This window comes from Clarias gariepinus, chromosome 12, assembly GCF_024256425.1.
Source record: "Clarias gariepinus isolate MV-2021 ecotype Netherlands chromosome 12, CGAR_prim_01v2, whole genome shotgun sequence".
NCBI classification, from domain to species: Eukaryota; Metazoa; Chordata; class Actinopteri; order Siluriformes; family Clariidae; genus Clarias; species Clarias gariepinus.
In genome coordinates, this window is record NC_071111.1 from 11434224 (window position 1) to 11456149 (window position 21926).

The 21926-nt window shown below is 37.6% G+C and overlaps 1 protein-coding gene across 2 annotated transcripts; it reads left to right on the forward strand.

Moving 5' to 3' along the window:
• The first annotated feature begins 6101 nt into the window (after nt 1–6101).
• On the forward strand, nt 6102–21810 carry prmt8b (protein arginine methyltransferase 8b). 2 transcript variants are annotated; one of them, XM_053508732.1, is made up of 10 exons: nt 6102–6792; nt 8058–8294; nt 9484–9639; nt 10710–10773; nt 12621–12763; nt 14484–14571; nt 17580–17695; nt 19142–19292; nt 19437–19558; nt 21335–21810. In XM_053508732.1, the coding sequence occupies exons 1-10, from the start codon at nt 6724–6726 to the stop codon at nt 21416–21418; spliced, it is 1230 nt and encodes a 409-aa protein (XP_053364707.1). In that variant the 5' UTR covers nt 6102–6723; the 3' UTR covers nt 21419–21810. The 2 variants fall into 2 exon arrangements, with proteins under 2 accessions (XP_053364707.1, XP_053364708.1); XM_053508733.1 differs by having other exon boundaries at nt 8061–8294.
• Nucleotides 21811–21926: the final 116 nt, after the last annotated feature.

Here is a 21926-nt window from a genome sequence, read left to right on the forward strand (position 1 = left end):
AAAAGGAAAAAAAAAAACAAGCCAATTTTTCTGTTCAATAGAGAGTTTCGTTGGATCATTTCTCACAGTCTGGATTAAAGACAAATGAGGGTATGGGAAGGGGAATATGGTTCCAAAACAACCATCTGGGATCCTCCAATCCGAAAGGGAGAAAAGAAGAATCAAACCGCATTGTCAGTGAAAATCGAAAGTCATCAGGCAGAGGACTTGGCAGTAAGCAGTAATAATGAATTAATTGCAAAGGATAAACAGAAATGGGTGACAGAGAAGAATGAATCACATGAATTAATTTGACATGTTTCTTTTTCAAGACCAGTTGTGATTCCGGTTTAGTTCTGTCTGTTTGGGTCCTTACTTTCTGTTTTTCTTGTTAGTTTATCACCATGGATTTTTGTGTCCTGTTTAAGGCATTCTAAATGGTGGGAGTGGGGGTGGGGTCATGGAATGTGTGTTTTGAGTGTACGGTCCAGTGAACACATTCAGAAAAAAGCCCAGAGAGTAGACAAAAAAATTCTTTGACTTAGGCAACCCACACACAGGGATTTTTTTTTTTTTTTCATATTTTACTATTTCTTTAACAAGATAACACAAGTCTACCCAAAAGTGTGTCAGTTAATAGTCCATCTAAACGACCTCCCAGATAATGCATTTTTTCATACTTCAAACTCAAACTTCAACATTTATTTTACTCCTACTCCAAATGTGCAGTTTTAGTGTCTGTTTAGGCGAGTTACTGCTGCCAAGTCAGGATAGGGGCTCTCTTATATGAGGATACAATAGAAAAGATTGTTTGCTTGTTTAAGCCCTGGTCAGTACAAAAACGGAGAGAAAAAAAATTACAAAAAGTAAAAAGCAGGAAAAAGGTTGTTGTTTTTTTTGATTGTTTGTTTTTTTGGCACATGCATGCTGGAGACCTGTGTGAATGTCCAAAAGTAACTAAAAAGTCAATTTTGCATAATAGGTTCCCTTTAAGCCAACCGTTTAAGCATAAATGTAATTACTTATACCAAGTTAAGAAGCATTTGTATTTCAAGGCCAAGTGGTTTGCAAATGCTGTATGCTTTATTGGTCTTACTGTAAAATGTATCTTAAAAACAACAACAACAAAAATGATTAATATATGCTGGATACTTAATGAAAGAAAAATATTTCTCCTTTTGTGCAAGAAATCATTGCTCTAATACCACCTGCTGCCTACACCCGTTCAAGGTTTGAATTCAGCTAAATGATAATAAATTGAATCCTTGGACACTGCACAATGAATAAGTTTAGATTGTCAGTTAGGTTGGTTTATGCAATGCATGACTTTGTCATTTTGCTTGAGTGGGTGTCTGTGCTTCAGTGTAATGCCTGAGCAATATATGCACTAGAAATACCCTCATCAGGAAATAACACACAGAGGCACCACTGTCAGGTTTTCAAACTAAAATGCTTCTAACCATTGCAATTAGAGAAAAAAAAACTAACTTTAACTGTAAAAATAATTAACTGTAACCGGGGATGGAATTGCGTGTGTAGAAGAGGATTTTTCGAATGTTTTGTATCCAGTGACACTATGCAGAACAAAATAATTTTTAATGATAGCCTTTTAGTCATAGAACATTATATGAATTTTTTAGAGCTTTTTGTTTCTGATCTTTCCTCTCATCATGATATAATATTGTTTATCTAAACAGCACTTCTTGTTTGTATTGAAATTAAATGTAGGAATATCTACAGTTAAGTTACCTAGATTAGCACATTTTTAATATCAAGTCACCACACAATATTGCTTACATTTATCAAAATTAAATGACAATCATAACACATTTGTGTCACATGCTCATTAGTTCATAAAGAAATTAAATTTCATAACAATAACCTTTATTTTCATTAGACTTTGTCCTTTAATTTTAGAGGTCACCAAATTGGATCACTGATCCACCAGATCTGGCACTGGTTTTACACCAGATCCCCTTCTGTCACAGCCCATGCGATTTCTGGGCCTAAGACTGGCACTGAATGTTAGCAGCTATTTAGACATTTAAGCAATTTGGATTAAGGGCATTGCTCAAGGGACCAGCAATGGTGTACCTGTGGTGGTGGGGATTAAACCTTGACCCTTCAATCAGCAATTCAGGTCCTCAGTAATGGACTTTAAAACTCTTTAAAGCTATTTCCAGTAAGACAGCCTGAAAAATTTAAACACAAAGGTGTAAATAATTAATTTATACATGAATAAATATTAATGTGAAATCATATAATCATGTGTGAAATGCAGGGTGAAATTTACATATTATCTTTTTTTACCTTAATAATAACAACTACCTCATAATCACTGTTTTCCTAAATTCAGTAGAAACAGAAGAAATAGAGTGGAAAACATTAATAAAATGTAAATAATATTGAATAATGTATTTTCTGCAGTAATAGTATAAGTCATAATTTAGAAATGAGGACCGACTCCTAAAATTATACCAAACCAAAGTAATAAGAAAGTAAATATCAGTAGTAGGCTGAAAACATTTAAATATTTTTTAGACCCCACTGTAATAAGATAAGATCAGTTTAGTTTAGGTCAGTTAAGATTGGATTAAATTAAACTTTATTGTTATTGTGCAAAGTACATGTACAAAGCCAATGGCCCTTGGGGGCCTGAGCTTCTCCAGTGGCACAAGACAAACCCAAAACCTAGATGTTAATGTTTTTAGGGTTATAGATAATATGTCTACAATGTGTTACAGTATATGACTGTAGAATAACTGTTTTTATAATAGTTGTTTGTTTACAAAGGGTAATAAAATCTGCCAATTTTTTAATGGAATTCAAGCCTAAGGACTGAGGTAGGATGTACTGTACGCACTGACATTAGTTTATTACACAAACCTAATCATGAGTAACAACCGTGAAATGAACAGAAATTAAACTAGGAGATAAACAGTATAACAAACCAGAGGTGAACATAGAAAATAAACAAATCCTCTAGAGAGAGAACACAGAGAAACTAGAAGTTTACATAATATGTATAATCAGAAATAACAAGATATCCATGAACTACAGTAAAACAGAAACCATCATAAAACAAATGTCTCACAAAACCTTAAACATCCAAATAGCACATTGTTTTTATCTTAGTCCAGAAACATCCCGTCACATTTAAATGCCCACAAAAAAAAGACAATACACATTAAATAAAGTATTGCTGTAGTTTATTACAAGTCTTTTGTAAATTCGGATTATTTGTATTACGAAGTTGATAGACATTGCCTTATCCATATTTGAAAGAAACTGTCTCAATAAAATCCTAAATGGTGAAAATGCTAAAGTAAAATTGCATGAACAATACTGTAGCAGAATTGCATGTTGCAAGTCAAACACAGCATTACTCAGCTATACCATATCATCCAGAACTGATTAGGAAGTTAAGGAAGCTGCTAAATGAGAAAGACAGACATTACTACAATCAAGTAGACAATAAAATGTGTAAACACTTTGTTTGTCTCCATTCCCTTCAATTTGCAGTTGTGCAGTCAGCTCTAACCCAACACAGATAAGCCCATGGTTAACTTTGCACCATGGACTACAGGACTTGTCTGTTTTGTGGCTCAGCTCGTGTCTCGATGGAAGGACGCAAAGCAACAAACCTCTTTCAAAAGTCCTTTTCATCAAATTCTTGATTTAGAAGAAGTATTTGCGTATGTGTGTTTTTAGGCTAAAATAAACCTGCATGCCACATTTTATACTTCAGGTTACGCTTAAGTTCTGCAAAGAAATCAATAGGCTAAGATTGCACTAAAAAACTACAAGAATAAGATTTTTTGTGCTTTTTTCGAGTTGATCGGATCCCGTTGGCTCATATGGGACTGAGGCACTCATCACGGTGCCTGCTCCTGCGCAGAAAGATGGCGGGGGCTGAAAGCTCAAAGGTGAGTTCCAACATGCATTTGTATAACCGATCGGTCCTCCAATTTTAGCCACCTAACAAAACATTAGCTGAAATGACAGTTGTTTAATAATCATTGAGACAAAACAAGCCAGTCATGTATATACTTAAAAATTAGTAAAGTATACAGTCTAATTATACTGAACAAAAATATAAACGCAACACTTTTGTTTTTGCTTCCATTTTTAATGAGATGAACTCAAAGATCTAAAACATTTTCTACATAAACAAAATAACCATATCTCTCAAATATTGTTCACAAATCTGTCAAAATCCGTTACGATGAAGAACTGGAGTCAAGTCGAGACCCCAATGAGGACGACGAGCATGCAGATAAGCTTCCCTGAGACTGTTTCTGACAGTTTGTGCAGAAATTCTTTGGTTATGCACTCCGATTGTTTCAGCAGCTGTCCGAGTGGCTGGTCCCAGACGATCATGGAGGTGAACATGCTGGATGTGGAGGTCCTGGGCTGATGTGGTTACACATCGTCTGCGGTTGTGAGGCTGGTTGGATGTATCGCCAAATTCTCTGAAACACCTTTGGAGACGGCTTATGGTAAAGAAATGAACATTCAATTCACGAGCAACAGCTCTGGTGGACATTCCTGCTGTCAGCATGCCAATTGCACGCTCCCTCAAAACTTGAGGGACACCTGTGCAATAATCATGCTGTCTAATCAGCATCTTGATATGGCACACCTGTGAGGTGGGATGGATTATCTCGGCAAAGGAGAAGTGCTCACTATCACAGATTTTGACAGATTTGTGAACAATATTTGAAAGATATGGTTATTTTGTGTATGTAGAAAACGTTTCAGATCTTTGAGTTCATCTCATAAAAAATGGGAGCAAAAACAAAAGTGTTGCGTTTATATATTTGTTCAGTATATTCAAAAGGTTAAAAACTATAAACATTAGCATTCAATCAGAAGTAAGATGTTAAATGATAGTGAGTGGATGAAGGATTTATAGTACATTCCTCCTCTATGCATGTTATCTACTATTATTTACAACCACATTTACATGTAATATACATGTGAATGATGAACATTTAAAACTATCATATATTTACTATGGCAAGATACTGTTGTAAAGCAACATTAAATTTGCATTTGAAATTATAAATAATTTGGTTGTTTGGTTGTTTGTTTTGTTTGTTTGGTGGGTGGGAAGTAGGAAAGCCGATAGAACAGGTAATGGCTAATGAAATACTGCATTGACAGGTAACGGTAGCATGCATGTGTCAACATCATATAATGCACACACAGTAGAATCCATAAAACATTATAGAACCATAGTGGTAAGGTGTTTATGCCTCCATTACAATTTAGCAACTTAATTTCCATCACTCCAAAATTTGTATGGTAAGATTTACTCACTCTATACCACTTATAATGTGCAGGGAGGGGCACAGTAGGCCTCAGGGCATGAGGCAGGGTACATCCTTGACAGAATCCCAATCTATCCCAATACACACTTGCTTACACACTACAGGCACTTTGTGAACATATACATATTGAAAAAAAATACGTTTAAAATGCTTAACGTATAGTACTATATGCATTGTAACTATGTGGACCGCATTCTTCATGCTTTTTTGTTTTTACAACAAATGGTACACCCTGGACAGGGTGCATAGGCTGTCATTCTTCTTAAACCAAATGTTATTGTCATCTTAGCTTCATTCTCCCTAATGTCCCATGAATTAATCCAGATTATTTCTAGCAACAAAACGTTTGCCTTTTTCTCTTCAGGGTAGAAAATATCTGCGATTGTTTTAATGTACCAGATGTCCGACAATACAGTGTCAGTGAGGATAAATATAGACTGGCGCGCACGGAATTGCTGGAGTGTTACTTGTTTTCAGACCATCTGACATAATGATAACTGACATAACTCTAGTGCTTTTGTTTGAGTATGGTCTTGTGTCCTCGCCTTTTATTATTCAACACCTCTGTGCATTCTGCAAAAGCAAATCAGGCTCAGAAATGACCAGCTGTCTCACCACATCAAAAACCATAAAGCTGATGCCCAATATAGGAGAAATAAAAATATCCTCGATGCATTTAAGTGTAAGGCAAAAAAAAAAATAAAAAATAAAAAAATGCGCCTGGCGTTCAGTCAGTGTGGAAGATGTGTGGGCAGGTGGAGGTGCCATTGCGCGTGTAGGAGGCACCGATTTAGTTTCGGGATCATCTCCATGCACTTCATCCGCTTTAACCCGCTCCTGTCCTGCGCAACACAGAGCCAACTTCTTCTATTCGGGGCTGAACTTTTTTTTTTCTCTGGAGAGAAAAGCAATGCGCTCGAATCACGGGTGGATACACAGTCTGTAAAACCTTGGAGTGTATTATAAAATGGTCTATTATATCCCTGTATATGTACAGTAAGGGATGTGTGCGCTTCGCAACGATGCTGTGATTCAGCAGTGCCAGACCCTGAGGCTGCTGCTGAGGCTTTTTACAGGATCAACTGGTTTCTTCAAGTGCTTTCTAGGATCTTTCTGTTAACTTTGCACCATGGACTACAGGACTTGTCTGTTTTGTGGCTCAGCTCGTGTCTCGATGGAAGGACGCAAAGCAACAAACCTCTTTCAAAAGTCCTTTTCATCAAATTCTTGATTTAGAAGAAGTATTTGCGTATGTGTGTTTTTAGGCTAAAATAAACCTGCATGCCACATTGTATACTTCAGGGTATGCTAAAGTTCTGCAAAGAAATCAATAGGCTAACATTGCACTAAAAAACGACAAGAATAAGATATTTTGTGCTTTTTTCGAGTTGATCGGATCCCGTTGGCTCATATGGGACTGAGGCACTCATCACGGTGCCTGCTCCTGCGCAGAAAGATGGCGGAGGCTGAGAGCTCGGAGGTGAGTTCCAACATGCATTTGTGTAACCGATCGGTCCTCGTGACACAGAGTGCATTGCGATTAGAACAATGCAAATCGTGTTCTCGAGCTGTTTGCGCGTTTGGATGAGTTCGGAAATGTCTAAGCGCCGAATTTAAATGGCTAGGAATGCAGAAAGCAGAAAAGCCGTGCAGGTTTGCATGCGATATCTAGAGAGGAGGGATAACAGTCATACAGCCAGGATGTGCTGATGACAAACAGGCTAGAAAAAAAGTGATTTTTTTCTTTCTTTCTAGAAATGCACATAGCAGAATGTTCCCGCAGGCTATAAAACACGCGTGGACTGAGGTTACAAAGCGCGCGGTCAAAAAGGACAACCGACTATTGGCCTCGGACGACGACGCTCCATTCCGTGGTTCAAGAAAGAAAACACAAAAAGCACGGATAAATCTGCAGGGTTCATTTTTCCCGCAGTCGGTACTTATGGCGATCGATGATGTGAGGGGGAAAAATCGTCTCTATTACGAAAAGCCGGCGTTGTTGTGAGCGCTGTCCTTGGTGCTGCAGTGAAGGAGCCGCCGGTGTAGTAGATTCCCAGGGGCTCATCCCATCTCTAGCTGCACGTTCAGAACACTGTATGCACGAGATTAAGCATTGCTTTTATTTCCTAATCCTAACAAATCATTGTCCATCCTGGTCAAGTGTAATCCCCAAACTGACATATTTTTAAGAAGTTGGAGGAAACCAGAAAAAACAGAACAATCACAGAGAGAACAAGCAAACCTCAAAACCAAACCAAGGACCCAGGAGCAGTAAGGAGGCAAAGTTATCCTCTGTGCTTATTCCTGCTGCCCTAAAGCCACAAACACTATGCATGCATTTTCTCTTCAGTAGGCACTTTTTCCTAATCAAGTTGTCGTGGATCCAGAGCCAATACTGGGAACCTTGTGCATGGAGTGGAAATACAAATTTGATAGAATGCCTATTGAAGGACGAATGCACAAACATGTTCACACCTTGATGTAACTCAGCATAGCTAGTCCATGTACTGGTATGTTCTTGGGATTCAGAGAACCCAGCGGACATGGTCCCACAGAGGCAGCACTACTACCTGCTCCATCACCATGCCATCCTAGTCCAATAGTGTAGTTAAAAAAAAAACAGTTCTAGCTTATAAGCCAATAGGATGCCTCATGCTACAACCATACCAGTGGAATGGTAATGACTTAAGTTTAAAGTTAGTAAAAAAAAAATAATAATGATTGTTTTAACTCTGTTTGCTCTAGCAGAAGCAGCAGCAGCCGAAGCAGCAGAGCACTGGCAATCCTCCCTCATCACAGCCTCCCCCTGTGCCTAAGCTCATGGCCTCAGTTCATCATGTCCATTGTCCCCCTCATACCCCACATGTCTCAGCACTGTCCACCTGCCCTGGGCGTGGTAAAATGGCCAAACTTCTCAATCCAGAGGAAATGACCTCACGAGACTACTACTTCGACTCATATGCCCACTTTGGCATTCATGAGGTACACAGTATAAAATTATATTGGCTTGATTTAACTTGTTTTCCAGTGAAGTTGTATGTAGAGTTCCCTGTGAAAAATTATATTGTGACAAAATCAATATTATATTTTGAAGGACATCATTGTGAGTCAATGAGCTAAATCAGATATTGGCGCTGCAAATTGCTAAAGTACACTTAAGGGCTCTTCAGCCTGTCCTTCTTCAAGGAATCACTAAAGCTGTCAAGGGTTCCCCTATCAGAATGGGTTTGTGGGCATTGTCAGTATTTTTTTTTACATTGTGTTGTGTTAAATGTGCTTGTCAAAAATGTATATATTTTAAAGAAATTAAATAAAAACTTAGCTTTGAAAGAGGTTTTCCAGAGGTTTTCAAATGGGCTACTTGCTCATATTTTGTTTGGCATTTAGGTATTGTGATTTTATTGTTATCATATATCTGAACCTTAAATTGTTACATATGTTGCTGCTTAAATATATTTACTATTCTGTTTTACAATTTAGTCTGATTTAATCTTTAAATATATTAGTGATTCTAGCCCACCTACTAAAAAACTACTCACATCTATAGAAGAAAAAAAACATTCACTTTAAACAAATATGCACATCTGTGATGCAGTATGAAATGGGTACATGTTGATTTTTTGGGTCAGGTCAAATTGTCTGCAGATAAAGGAGCTATTCCTGATAATGGAGAAAAACAGGACAGGGAAGAGAAAATAAAAGAAAAGAGAGATGTGTATCAGTTAATCCCAACCGGGTGATAATAGATATCTGTCTCACTTTATAAAAAAGAAGATACAGTACATGGTGTCCTACATGTCACACTAGTCATGCAGCAAGATTGAAACCTGAGAGTCTATGCTTTGAATGGGTCTTTCAGTTTTCAAGTGTTTACACTGCCTTTTCAACGCAGTGGCATTTATTTAGCATTTTTCAAAGAAAAATGTGTTGGACCATTTGAAGGTAAAGCTGTATGCAGGTAAGCTGTGTGATGGAATAACAGGATGTAAACTCAACTATAAACAGTTGAATGATATGGTTTCTTTACTAAATAAAAATATAATAAATAAAGTAATTAAATGTTTTGGATGTGGATGTGGATACGACATGTGACATTATAGGGATGTGACAGAAAATCACCCACTTTGAGGTCAGAATCACACTCTTCTATTTTAAAATGCTCTATTGACAGGAGATGTTAAAGGATGAGGTGAGAACACTGACCTACAGGAACTCCATGTACCACAATAAACACATTTTTAAGGACAAGATTGTTCTAGATGTGGGCAGTGGGACGGGGATCCTTTCCATGTTTGCTGCTAAAGCGGGAGCCAAGCACGTCTATGGGGTGAGAATTCTGCTACATCCCAGCACTAAACACTGCTACACAATGGAGTAGCTCAGATTTGAGAAGAGAAATTTCATTAGTTCTAGGGTTATAAAAAAAATTCTGCATATGAGAGTGGGAGAGTGAGTGGGAGAGAGAAGAGCTTCTTATTCAGTTCATCACCTTAAAGCATATTTATAAATACTATGAGCTGAACTTCACTGAAACCGAAAAGAAAATGATTGTCAGGAATGGAAGTTCTGGTGCCAGACGAGCTTGTGTGAGTATTTCAGAAACTGCCGATCTCCTGGGATTTTCTCACACAACAATCTAAAAAAGAAAAAAAAAAAGATCCAGTGAGCAGCATTGTTGATGAGAGAGGTCAGGGTAGAATGAGCAGATTATTCTGAGCTGACAGGAAGGCTAAGATAACGCAAATGTCAACTTGGAGAGCAGAAAAAGGCATCCCAGAACACACTGCATGTCAGACTTTGCGGAGGATGGCTTGCGAGCGCAGAAGTCCACATCAGTTCCACTACTGTCAGCCAAGACCAGGAATCTAAGGATGAAGTAGGAACAGACTCTCCAGCACTGCACAGCTGAAAAGCAGGAGATGTTGGAACGAGCTGTTATTTGAGTAACTATAGCCTTTCCTTTTTTGGTGTGTGTGTGTGCGCGTATATATATATATATATATATATATATATATATATATATATATATATATATATATATATATAAACTCTAGAGCCAGTTGTGGGTGAAAATCCCAGGAGATCAGCAGTTTCTGAAATACTCTACCTATCTAATTGCTGATTGATGATTGCATGAATGAGCAGGTGTATCTATTAAAGTAGTCACAGGAAGTATTTTCACAGGCATCTGGCTGGTTATTGCAGTGAAATTTATGAATGAGACTGTGTCTTTACAGAGACACTTTTTTTTTGTACAGAAAGCATTTAACCGGTTTAATTATAAAAAGAAGTGGTTATTTAGGACTAGAGTTCAACATATTCTTGCAGTTAATAGCAGCAAGCCAATAAAACATGTAACACTCATTTTGTTAATTTTTCTACATCTTTTTTTTGCAGATTGAATGCTCAAGTATATCAGAGTACTCAGAAAAAATCATCAAATCCAATCACCTGGACAATGGTAAAAGCCAAGCATCTTGTGTCAAAAAAAAAACAAAAAACATAGTGTGTTATTTAGTGTGATTAATGTATTTGGTTAAAAATATAAATGGCAGCTCACTTTGAGAGCTTCAATTGAAAAATGTGTTAGATATACACATAAGGATTTTGGCACCTCATTCATATTGCTGAAATGACCCACAAGCTTGACAATGTTTTGTCATGTAGGTCTTGGGGCAGAGGTTTTTCAAGAACATTTAAAACAACCGTTCAAAGAAAAAAAAATGGATAGTTGTCAACTGCATGGAAAAGGAAAAATAAAAAAAGGCTAATAGGCTACAGTTAAAATGCACATAAAAAGTAGTCAAATGTTCAAATACACATCTATCGGCAACAGGTTTTGTAAGGCTTTGAAATTTGTCTCAATTTAGCAGAAAGGATTCCACCCACAATAATTGGCAATGAATAACACCATCATGCCACAGTAGAATACAGCAAAGCCTAATAATTATAGAAACAGCCCAAACACAAGAGGACTCAATTTTTCACACATTCTAGTCTCACCATTGTGATTTCCAGTAGGCATGCAGAATTAGCACAGTTTGGTGAAACTGTTTCGTGTTCTGTGTTTTAATAATCGTAACTTTATACAAGGGATATTCAAGTCAAACTGGAACCTGTATTTAAATTTCAAATTAAAAATATTATTTGTCACATTCACAGTCATACACAGTACAATATGCAGTGAAATGCTTAGTAAAATTGAAGGATGTAAAACCAATCAACATTTGCATTTACATTGAGGCATTTGGCAGACGTTCTTATCTAGAGCGATTTTCAAAAGTGCTTAAGTTTCCGTCATTGGATAGATCTTTTTTTTTTCTTAAGTACTCTGGGATAAGTCCATTACTGTAGCAGAGGATTATATAGAAAAATAAAGTGCATTCTTAATGTTTTTTTTTTTCATTCTGCACAATCAGAAATTTTGGTTTGACTTGCATACCTCTTGTACATTTAATGATAAAGGCTAGTGTACTTAACGGTTGATTTGGCTTCTGGCTCGAAAAAAAGTATATAGCACAAAAAAAATTTGTTTAATCTCACCAGCATGTTTAAGGAAACCAACTCCATTTGTGCAAACTTGCCTATACAGTAGATTAATGCATCGTTAATTTTGAAGCCCTGAATATATACAGGCTTGCTTGTATGTTCATAATTTCAGTTTTGAGTATTATGCATACTTAACTTGAGTACAGTTCTAAGGCTTTAACTGTCTTATTTACTTTAAATTTTTTTCCTATTAAGAGAAAAAGTGTGACATACTTGCAATTAAGCAAACAGTGTTCTGTTACACAGGAAAAAGCGGTCACTTCCTTACTCACATCTTGTGGTGTTACAGGGTTGTTTAAATCAGTCCTCAACAGTCTTTATTTTAATACAGTAACGGGTAAAGCCTGAGTCAACAGGAGAGGAATCAGTGCAGTGTGCTTACACACACACACACACACACACACACACACACACACACACACACACACACACACACACACACACACACACACACACACACGTCTCTCAGCACTGTATTGCTTTGCAATTAGTAAAGGGAGACTGGCAGCTTGTCAGACAAAACTGGCAGACAAAATAAATGGAGTCCAGCAAAAGCTGACCGTGAACTTCAAAAAAAAGAGATCAGATTCCATTCATAAACTTTCACTGTGTTTTTCTTCCTCTCCATTTAATTTTGCAGAGGACAAAATCAGTTCAGATAACCTTTATATCACAAAGGCTTTGCATAATTGTAACACAGGCTTGACATAATTTGCATAATGTGTATCTCTTTTGTATATGTGTGTTATTGTCTTGCAGTCATTACCATCTTTAAAGGGAAAGTGGAGGAGACAGAACTGCCTGTGGATCAGGTGGACATTATTGTTTCTGAATGGATGGGATATTGCCTTTTTTACGAGTCCATGCTGAAGACTGTCATTTACGCCAGAGACAAATGGCTGGTTAGTAGCTATGTTCACACACAGCAGTTACAGTAAATAAGTTCACTGATTGTTTTATTAGAAGTGACAAAAATGATCACGTACAGTAGATGTGTATAGCAATCGGGGTCAATCTGAATGAAATTTCTGTTGAACAGTATGAGTTAACATGCCTTCAGTACTTTATTAAATGCAAGCCATTTTAAGCCTTTGTGCACGACTAGTTTCTCTATCTGAATCTGTTTATGTGTTTTGTGTATGTTTACTTGGCCTGATGTGTAACTTTAGCGTGGGAGGTGCAGTGGGCTTTTTTTTCCTGCTTATTTTTCTCCCCAATTCAGTCTCGATCAATTTCTGGTCATTAGAATTTTGATCATTAGATTTAAGATTCTAACTTGCAATTTTATAACAGTCGGACAAATGATGTACTGTCCAAACTTTCATTAACATTATTTAAAAAATATAAATTTATTGTGAGACCCACAGTAGTTTTTAATGTTAAACACTGTGTATTGAGATGGGTAACAATTGAAATGTCGGGCAACCTTACAGTGGTCACAATCGGTTAAGGTAATTCAATTTAGTTCAGTTTTAAAACTTATAGATTAAAGATAGCCCTAGATTAAAATGCTGAACACACTTGATATATGTTTCTTTTTATTTAAAATTTCTCTTTAAAGCATGCTCCATGCATTCAGATTGTGTGTAACTTGCATACAGTGGAAAGAATTTCTTAATTTTTCTGCATTAATTTGTCATAAAATGTGACCTGATCTTCATCTAAGTCAAGGGTATTGACGAATATAATGTGCCCAAAATAATAACGAAAAATTCCGATCTTCCTTGTGTTTATTGAGAATAACCGTAAAAACCTCATAGTGCTAGTGGAAGAAGTATGTGAATCCTTGAGTTAATGACCTTATAAAAGCTAATTGCATTAGCATACCTAGAGTCTTGTTACGAAAATGAGCTTGAGAAGAATACGCACAAGAATATGAGAGCCATGCCTCGCCAAAAAGAACTTTCAGAGGATCAGAACAGAGGAGTATTACAAATTAATACAGAAAACCATGAAATTCCAAAAGGTTCACATATTTTTCTTGCTACTGTATAAATGAAACGGAGATTCTGTTTTCATTTGGTCTGATTAAAATCTTCGCATGTAAACATGGACAGTTAGATACTGTTAGGGTTCATACAGTACATCTATATGCCTGATGTATATGATTCTCAAACTAACTGAATTTTCTGTAATTACAGTGAATCATTACAGATGATTCACCCAGTTCAAGTCATAAATATTTGCTGCATACATCAGCGTGATGAGTGTCAACAGTACTGTATCAACAGATTATGATTTGTTTGTTTATTTAACCAGTTATTTTGCTTTTGCAATACATATCCTTCCGTGACTGGCAGAGTTGGTGACCAACAGAGGTGAACGTAGTTTCAAATTCTTCAGTACTACTGTACTGTATGTAGTTAAACGGTGAAGACAATAAACCACGGTAGTGGTGGACAGTCCTGCAATGTTTCTCTTTATATGTCCACTTATTCCGCTCTAGAATATGAGCTGACTTTTACGTTCACAGGGATGAATCCTACATAAATAGCCTCTCGTTTAATGAGATTACTCAATCGGAGCTACTTGTTGTATGTTGGTATTTCGATATAGTAGTTGTGTGAAATAAATATCATAACTGTTTGGTGACATAAGTGATATGATCCTGACCTTTTTCAGAAGCCTGGAGGGTTCATGTTCCCAGATAGAGCAACACTATATGTGGTAGCAATAGAGGATAGACAGTACAAAGACTTTAAAATCCACTGTAAGTATATACACACACACACACACACACACACACACCAAACCCAGTACACCATTTAATTAACATATGAATAAATCAAGCCAGATAGTGAAGTGACTAAAGATCTCGTAATAAAGATTCGAACTACAGTAGGGTTTCTCACTAATTAAGGGTTGTCCAGAGGAAACCTAATACTAATTATCCAGCATGAGTTCTGGGTTGGGCTTGTTTACTAAGCAAGAAAACCATAAATCAGAAAAAAAAACACATAACTAATCAAATGTTTGGGAAGAGAAGGGACAGTAATGTCTCCTTGCACACACAACAGATGGTGTCAGTTTCTTGTTCTCAGAATGCCTCATGGTGCTCTGGCTTGTAACAAAAACCATCTACGGCACCCACTCTTTTCATTTATCCACCTCATCCCATGTGGACATACAGTACATGAGATCACTTTCACATATCCAGTTTAACATTTAAACACTATACAGCCCCCCAGCCTTGGGGGAAACATTCCTTCTTGCAAAGAGCTAAACATACTCAACAAGAATATCACCATATGGTCAAACTGATCCAGAGCATTTTTAATAGTTCACTCATTAAAGAACAAGCCAATTCAAGAACCGGATGTTTGGATGTAATTTAATTTTCTCAATACAGCCGTGTGCCAATTCCTAAAAAAAAAAAAAGAAGTAATAATTACAAATTTTTATTTGTTATATTTTAATGGTTCTCTCAGTGAATGTCAAACAGATGGAATCAGATCATCATACCTACTAATAGCATATGCTCAGGATTGATGACTCTGCCAAAGAATCTCAATGTTAGCATCCGTATTTCACACATTGACACATTACACAAGTGCTCGCACCTCCTCTCCTCCTCCTGCTCCACTCTGCTTTCACATTTGCTACTGTTACTTTAACCTACACTTTGTTTATAATGGGTGTGTACCAGAGCACTGCTGAAAATTCTTATATGTTTCCTAGAACATCATGTATGACCATAATTCATATCACTGTAAGTACAGTAATGTGCTTGTGCGATTCATGTCATCATAAATGGATGTTCAAAAACTCTACTGTTTTAAAGAGAATGACAGCAGTAAACCAAAACTGGGTAACAGTAAGAGAAAGAACAATGACAGACAAAACAGCTAGGACCTAACTAAAAGTAACACTAAATTTAAATAGACAAACTAATAAAACAGAACAGTTGAAGTCAAGGACAATATTAATGGAGAACAGCAGGCTGGGATCTGAAGTCCTGGACAAGTTCCAACATAAGAGACTAATAGATCACAAAAGTCAAGGGACGGGTGTATTACATCCTTAAACTTAGAGTCCAACATTTGCACTAATGTCTTTACTACTTCTAAATTGTAGTAGCCACAAAAACCAGGGCAAACATATATGCAAGGATCATGACAGAATGCCCCGCCCCCCCTGTTTCCTCCTAAGGGGTGGCTGTAAAGAGACAAAGCAGAACTCACTATCATACACTGAGCATGATGACTGAGTGGAAGCTTTCCATGGATGGTAGGGTGGAGCTTTGCATAGTCATTTGGCCTGGGGAAGTTGTGAACTTTGAGCCAGGGCTTGGCATGGGCACAGGGCCAAATCTGGGCAAGGGTACTGGACCAAAGCTTGATTTGGGTGGATCTTAACATGGGGACTGGGTTAATGCTGGAGCTTAGCACTGGGTTGGAGCTTGGCAAATGCAAGGAGTCAGAACTTTTGATACAGTTACTTAGATTGAACAAGAGGCACTCTTTCTTAAGGCTTTGGCTAGGGTGTAGGATGAGCATGATGTTTTTGAAACCGGGAGAAATGGATAACATGGTAGTGAACCTGCCTGATGCTCTCAAGTGAGACAATAGGGTAATCAATACAGCCCCGAAGCCAGGAAGTGGTAAAAACACAAAAGGGGGTGGGGGCAGCAAAGTGTCCTTGGCACTAGAGGGGTTTGGTTTGGCTGGTGCATGGTCTAGTTGGGAAAGACAGGGTGTTTCTTAGACAGAAAAGAGCTTATGTCAGGCAGAGCATAGCATAGTTCAGGGATCACACTGCATGGAATGGGACATGATTCAGGCATCTTATAACATGGAACAGATCATGATTCATACCTGAAGTAGGAGGCCACTTCATCATCCTCCACAGGATACTGAGCAGGCAGCATGGTTTGCAGCAGAGCTGGGCTCTCTGTCTCCTTCTGGGCTCTCTGCGCTATCAGGCTCAGAACCATCCTGAGCAGTACCGATGCACTCTGTTGCTCCTGGCTACTCACCAGCCTTTGCTTTAGATTAAAGTAGATTCCATCCCAAAATGTTTCTTGGAAAACCTTTTCATTAGTTGCATAAACTCCACTCCATTTCCTAGACTGGAATGCTGCTGTGAGACATATAAATATTGTCTTAAAAAAGTGTGCCCACTTCCACTCAACTGGCTTAGGATCGGCCAAGCTCACCCTGCAAAACTGGCTCTATGGAGAAAAATCAGTGGGGGCAAATTCTATCACATCACAGGCACTTTGTACATGCATAAGTCTCAGGAACTCAGGAAAGAGCTCATTAAAAGGATCAAAGCCAAATGCTGGCATGCCCAGCCTGGCATCACAACCCTCTTGTTGTTTATTCTAGTGAAGCTGAAACACTGTGCTCAAAACAAACACGAGACACAAACACAAACATAAAAATTATGGCTTAACTATGGTTAACTGTGTCTAGGAACTATAGTTAGTCCTAGTTATAATGACAATGACGAACAAAACAGGGAAACAGGATAACAGCAGGTAACATAACAAAAGGCTCTTTAATGCTGAACAAAACAAAAATAAGAATAATGGCAGTGAACCAAAACAGGAAAACAGATGATACAGGGAGAACAAAAACAGATGCCAGACAGAAAGTCAACAGCACAAAAACCAGAGACAAAAACGTGATGATCAAGACAACCATACAGTAGAGTACCAGCACCCACAAGTGTTTCATTCCTTGCATAGTAATGACTGTGTCTCCAACTGACTCCTAGGGTGGGAGAACGTTTACGGTTTTGACATGACCTGCATTCGCAACGTGGCCATGATGGAACCACTGGTGGATATCGTGGACCCGAAACAAGTAGTGACCAACTCCTGCCTGATTAAGGTAGGAATATTCTGTGTTCACAAGTGTGTGGGTTGACAGACGTAATATGAGAATGTGAATATGAGTGTTGATCTTTTTTTGTGAAAGCCCTCATCTGATTCATAGAGAAGATTGACTAGGTGCTACCTCAGGACACATGTTGTGTGAGTGTTACATAATGGACTGAGGATCATTAAGAGACTTTCTGAAGGCTAAGTGCTGATCTGTTCTCATCTCTTCTGCTGTTAAAGCAGCTACTGTATGGAATAAAACCAAAGTATGATTTTATGGACTCAATGCTAAGGAGTGGCGTTCAGTCTGTATAGTGAGAAGTTAAAACCAAAATTATTAATAATGTGTGTCAGATCTACAGACTTCTACAGAAACGCCTTTATGCAACATGTTAAACATATTTATATTATAGATTAAATACAGTTTCTTTTGCTTAAATTATTAGTACATACTGTTACTTTTGTGAGAAGGTACCAGTTTGAATGATCTCAAGCATAATGCTTCAGGTCAGTTTACACTGTTGTTCCCTAAAAACAAAATACTAAGAGATTCTTTTCTGACTTACCATTTTCCAGCAGGATTCAATATCATATTAGTGACAAATCCAATTCAGAAGTAGTAAAGGCATTAAAGCAAATGTTGGACTCTAAGTTTAAGAATTTAATGCACCTGTCTATTGCATTTGTGCTAAAATATAGCAAAGACTCGGCTACAGCATGACAAGAGTGTTGGCATTGGTGGCAGGAAAAGTATGCAAGTTGAAGCTTTGGAAGGTGATTGTTTTTGTTTTTTTTGCAGAGTGAACAGATGATGAGGCAAAAGCTTACAACTCCGCTGCATCCTCTGTTACAATATAGAGCTTAATCCAGCTGGCGCCTGTTTCAAACAACACTGTGAATAAAGTCAGAAATGATTAAAGGTCCTGTATTTTCAGCAGTGCAGGTGTGAACGTGTTCAGTACAGTACATCAGTTTATTGGTAACTGCGCTGCGAGCAAAAATGGATCTTTTGTGATTTGCACAAAAGAAGAGCAGCATGACGTGATTCGTTTTTTTGTAGCATCACAGCATCCTTTCATTCCTTAAAATGTAGAATGGAGAGGAGATAAGAATAAGGAGACCACACAAATTAAAATAGTAAAATTGCAGCATTAATGCCTCTTCAGTTCATAAAACACCGGGAGAATAAGTGTTTAAATGAAGCATATTGTTTCTTCTTTTTGACATCTTAACTGAATGACATAAACAAGGGAACGGTCAAGAAAGTACTGTAAAAAAAACCCTGCTGTTTATTTAATGATTACAGGCAAGGGAAAGGGTTGCGTTCCATATCCATGTTTTGACACTTATGATACAACAGAGCTGCCTGTTCTATAAAACATATATTTTTAAAAGTAGATCAAGCATGCCAAAATAAGTTTTATTGTGTGCCTGTGTACTGCTGTGTGCTTTGCAGGAGGTGGACATCTACACAGTAAAGTTGGAGGATCTGACCTTCACCTCAGCCTTTTGCTTGCAGATCCAGAGAAATGACTACATTCACGCTCTTGTCACCTACTTCAACATCGAGTTCACCAAGTGTCACAAGAAGACTGGCTTCTCCACAGGTCCGTTTCTCAGACGACACGCACCTTACAAATAAAGCTGATATGCCTATACTGCAATAAATAATCATCTTTTTCTTATACTGATTGCTGAATAAACTCACATATATACAGTAGATGATACCTATTTGCCTCTCACCCCCTTAGCCCCCGATGCTCCAAGTACTCACTGGAAGCAGACAGTGTTTTACCTAGAAGATTACCTGACAGTGCGGAGAGGGGAGGAGATACTGGGAAGCATCGCCGTTAAGCCCAATGAAAAAAATGAGGTGAGTCAGTGAACATAGGGGGGGAAAATTAGAGAGATTTACTGAGGATTTAGCATTAAAACTGTACACGTAGAGTCTGTGTCTCACATATACGTACATTAGTATGATCTCGGATTCAAGCCCAATTTCATGCATAAAAATCGATCATGCAAGGTCACAGTATTATTTCCCCACAGCAGACATCTGAGGAGACATAATTTAAGTTGGAGACCAGTGATGGGAGTCAGAAACCATTCCATAATCCATTATCAGTTTGAGTAAATGAAGCAAAGATCTTTTAATAATTAGTGCAACCGTAGTACAGTATAGTGCACTGGTTGTATTTCCTGAAAATCAGTCTCACCACTATTCACTATTGCCACACCCAGAGTGCATACATCAATTAGGATTATACGCATTAGCATCTATTACTGAATAGATTAACATTACAAGTACAACACTCCTGTCAAATCAGAAGTACAGTGAGACACAGTGTACATGGACACAGTCCATGTGACAGATTTTGCTGATCATGCTCTTCATGTTAAGATTTGCCCATTGGTGGTTTACTTGTGTAATTTTTTCCTAAAACCAAAGTTAAAGACATGCATCTGCCAATTAGGAGCAGCCTTTTTTCCCAGGAAAATTGTAAAATAGGTTACCTTGAGACACATGACCCACCAATTTACACAAACACATTGTGAGCATTCACAGTTACGTATGAGCGTTTGTAGGATTTTACATGTGCACCCGGGTGCTCCAAAAAAAACATGCAGCGTGGCGTGTTTTAGGATTTCTTAACAATTTAATTCAGTTGCCATCAACTGCCATATTTTTCGCACAGGAGATCAACTAAACTGTTATTGTTCCATTATTAATGAAGACATTCATCTGGAGTGAATTTTTTCAGCGAGAAAATTATTATAAATAAAAATGTGTAACAGAAAAGTGCTTGCTCACTTTTGATCTTACAGAAAAATTTAATAAATAAGAATCTGGATATTGTTTTAGCAACTTGTTAAACCAAAATATCAGTTTCATTGGGCTTAATTGGTTTTATATGGTAGGAAGTATATTGGATAACGTGTGGTGGCAGGGTGGCGTAGTGGTTAGAACTGTCGCCTTGCACCTCCAGCGTCCAGGGTCCGGGTTCAGTTCCTGTCGCTGTGTGCTTGGAGTTTACATGTTCCCCCTGTTCTTGGTGGGTTTCCTACTGGTGCTCCGGTTTTCTCCCACACTTCAAAGACATGCAGATTAGTGTAATTGGTGTTCCGAAATTGCCCGCAGTGTATGAATGTGTGTGTGCCCTGCAATGGATTGGCACCCTGTCCAGGGTGTACCCCACCTCGTGCCCTAAGTCTTCTGGGATAGGCTCCAGGCCCCCCGCGACCCTGAACACAGGATAAAGTGGTATAGATGATGATGAGTGAGTGCATATTGTTTTGAATCACACACTTTTTTTTTTTTTTATAAATTTAGTTAATAACAACACTTTTTGCAAAAATGTATTGGATAACTATTAGATTGCTTGTGTGCTAGCTTTTATGTTACATCTTTGACAGCAAGGACAAAAAAAAAAAAAATATATATATATATATATATATATATATATATATATATATATATATATATATATTTATTTTTATTTTTATTTTTATTTATTTTTTTTTCTTTAGTCAGCAATTTCCCTCCAAGATTTTTTGATGTTCTAGATGCCTTTGAAAAAGCCTGTATCTGACAAAACAGATGGAAAACAAAAATCCACTGAGGCCCTCATTTAAGTGTTTTTTTCTCTAGCGAGACTTGGACTTCACCTTTGAGCTGGATTTCAAAGGGCAACTTTGTGATGCAGCTATTTCTCACGACTACAAGATGCGCTAGGATTCCAACAGAGGAAGATTCTCCCCAACAGCTCGGCCACACAGAGAACGACGCACGAGGCTGCTCCATGCTCTGACCAAACAGGAGAAACCACCAGCAGAATGTGAGACCAGCGTGATTCACGTACAAAGAGCAGAAATGTCATCAGTCCTCCAGTTCTGCAAAACTACCCGTCTGTGAGAGAGCATCACTCTGAATGTAACTGTCAATGACCTTGAGAATGTCTTAGTTGTCATTAATTTTCGTAAGAAAGCATGAAAGCAAGTACAGTGTTGAACAGTAATGTACAAGGTAATGTTTAATACAAGGTATTCTAATAGGAGACAGGAAGGAGAGAGAATCTAAGAACTATTTAAATTATTTTATCTACTCCTCATTATTACTAAACATATTTAACAATTTAACAGTTACTTCTGTTTTTTTTTTATTAATTAATTAATTAAATAATAATTATTATTATTTATTTATTTTTTGGTTGAATGATGTATATTGTAATTGGCACGGTTTA

What these genes read in the sequence shown, in the direction of transcription:
- prmt8b (XM_053508732.1), top strand. Translation starts at nt 6,724, where the DNA reads ATGGGACTGAGGCACTCATCACGGTGCCTGCTCCTGCGCAGAAAGATG. An exon ending in CGGAGGCTGAGAGCTCGGAG is followed by an intron (nt 6,793 to 8,057) that starts GTGAGTTCCAAC and finishes TGTTTGCTCTAG; the next exon opens with CAGAAGCAGCAGCAGCCGAA. An exon ending in CCAACTCCTGCCTGATTAAG is followed by an intron (nt 17,696 to 19,141) that starts GTAGGAATATTC and finishes TGTGCTTTGCAG; the next exon opens with GAGGTGGACATCTACACAGT.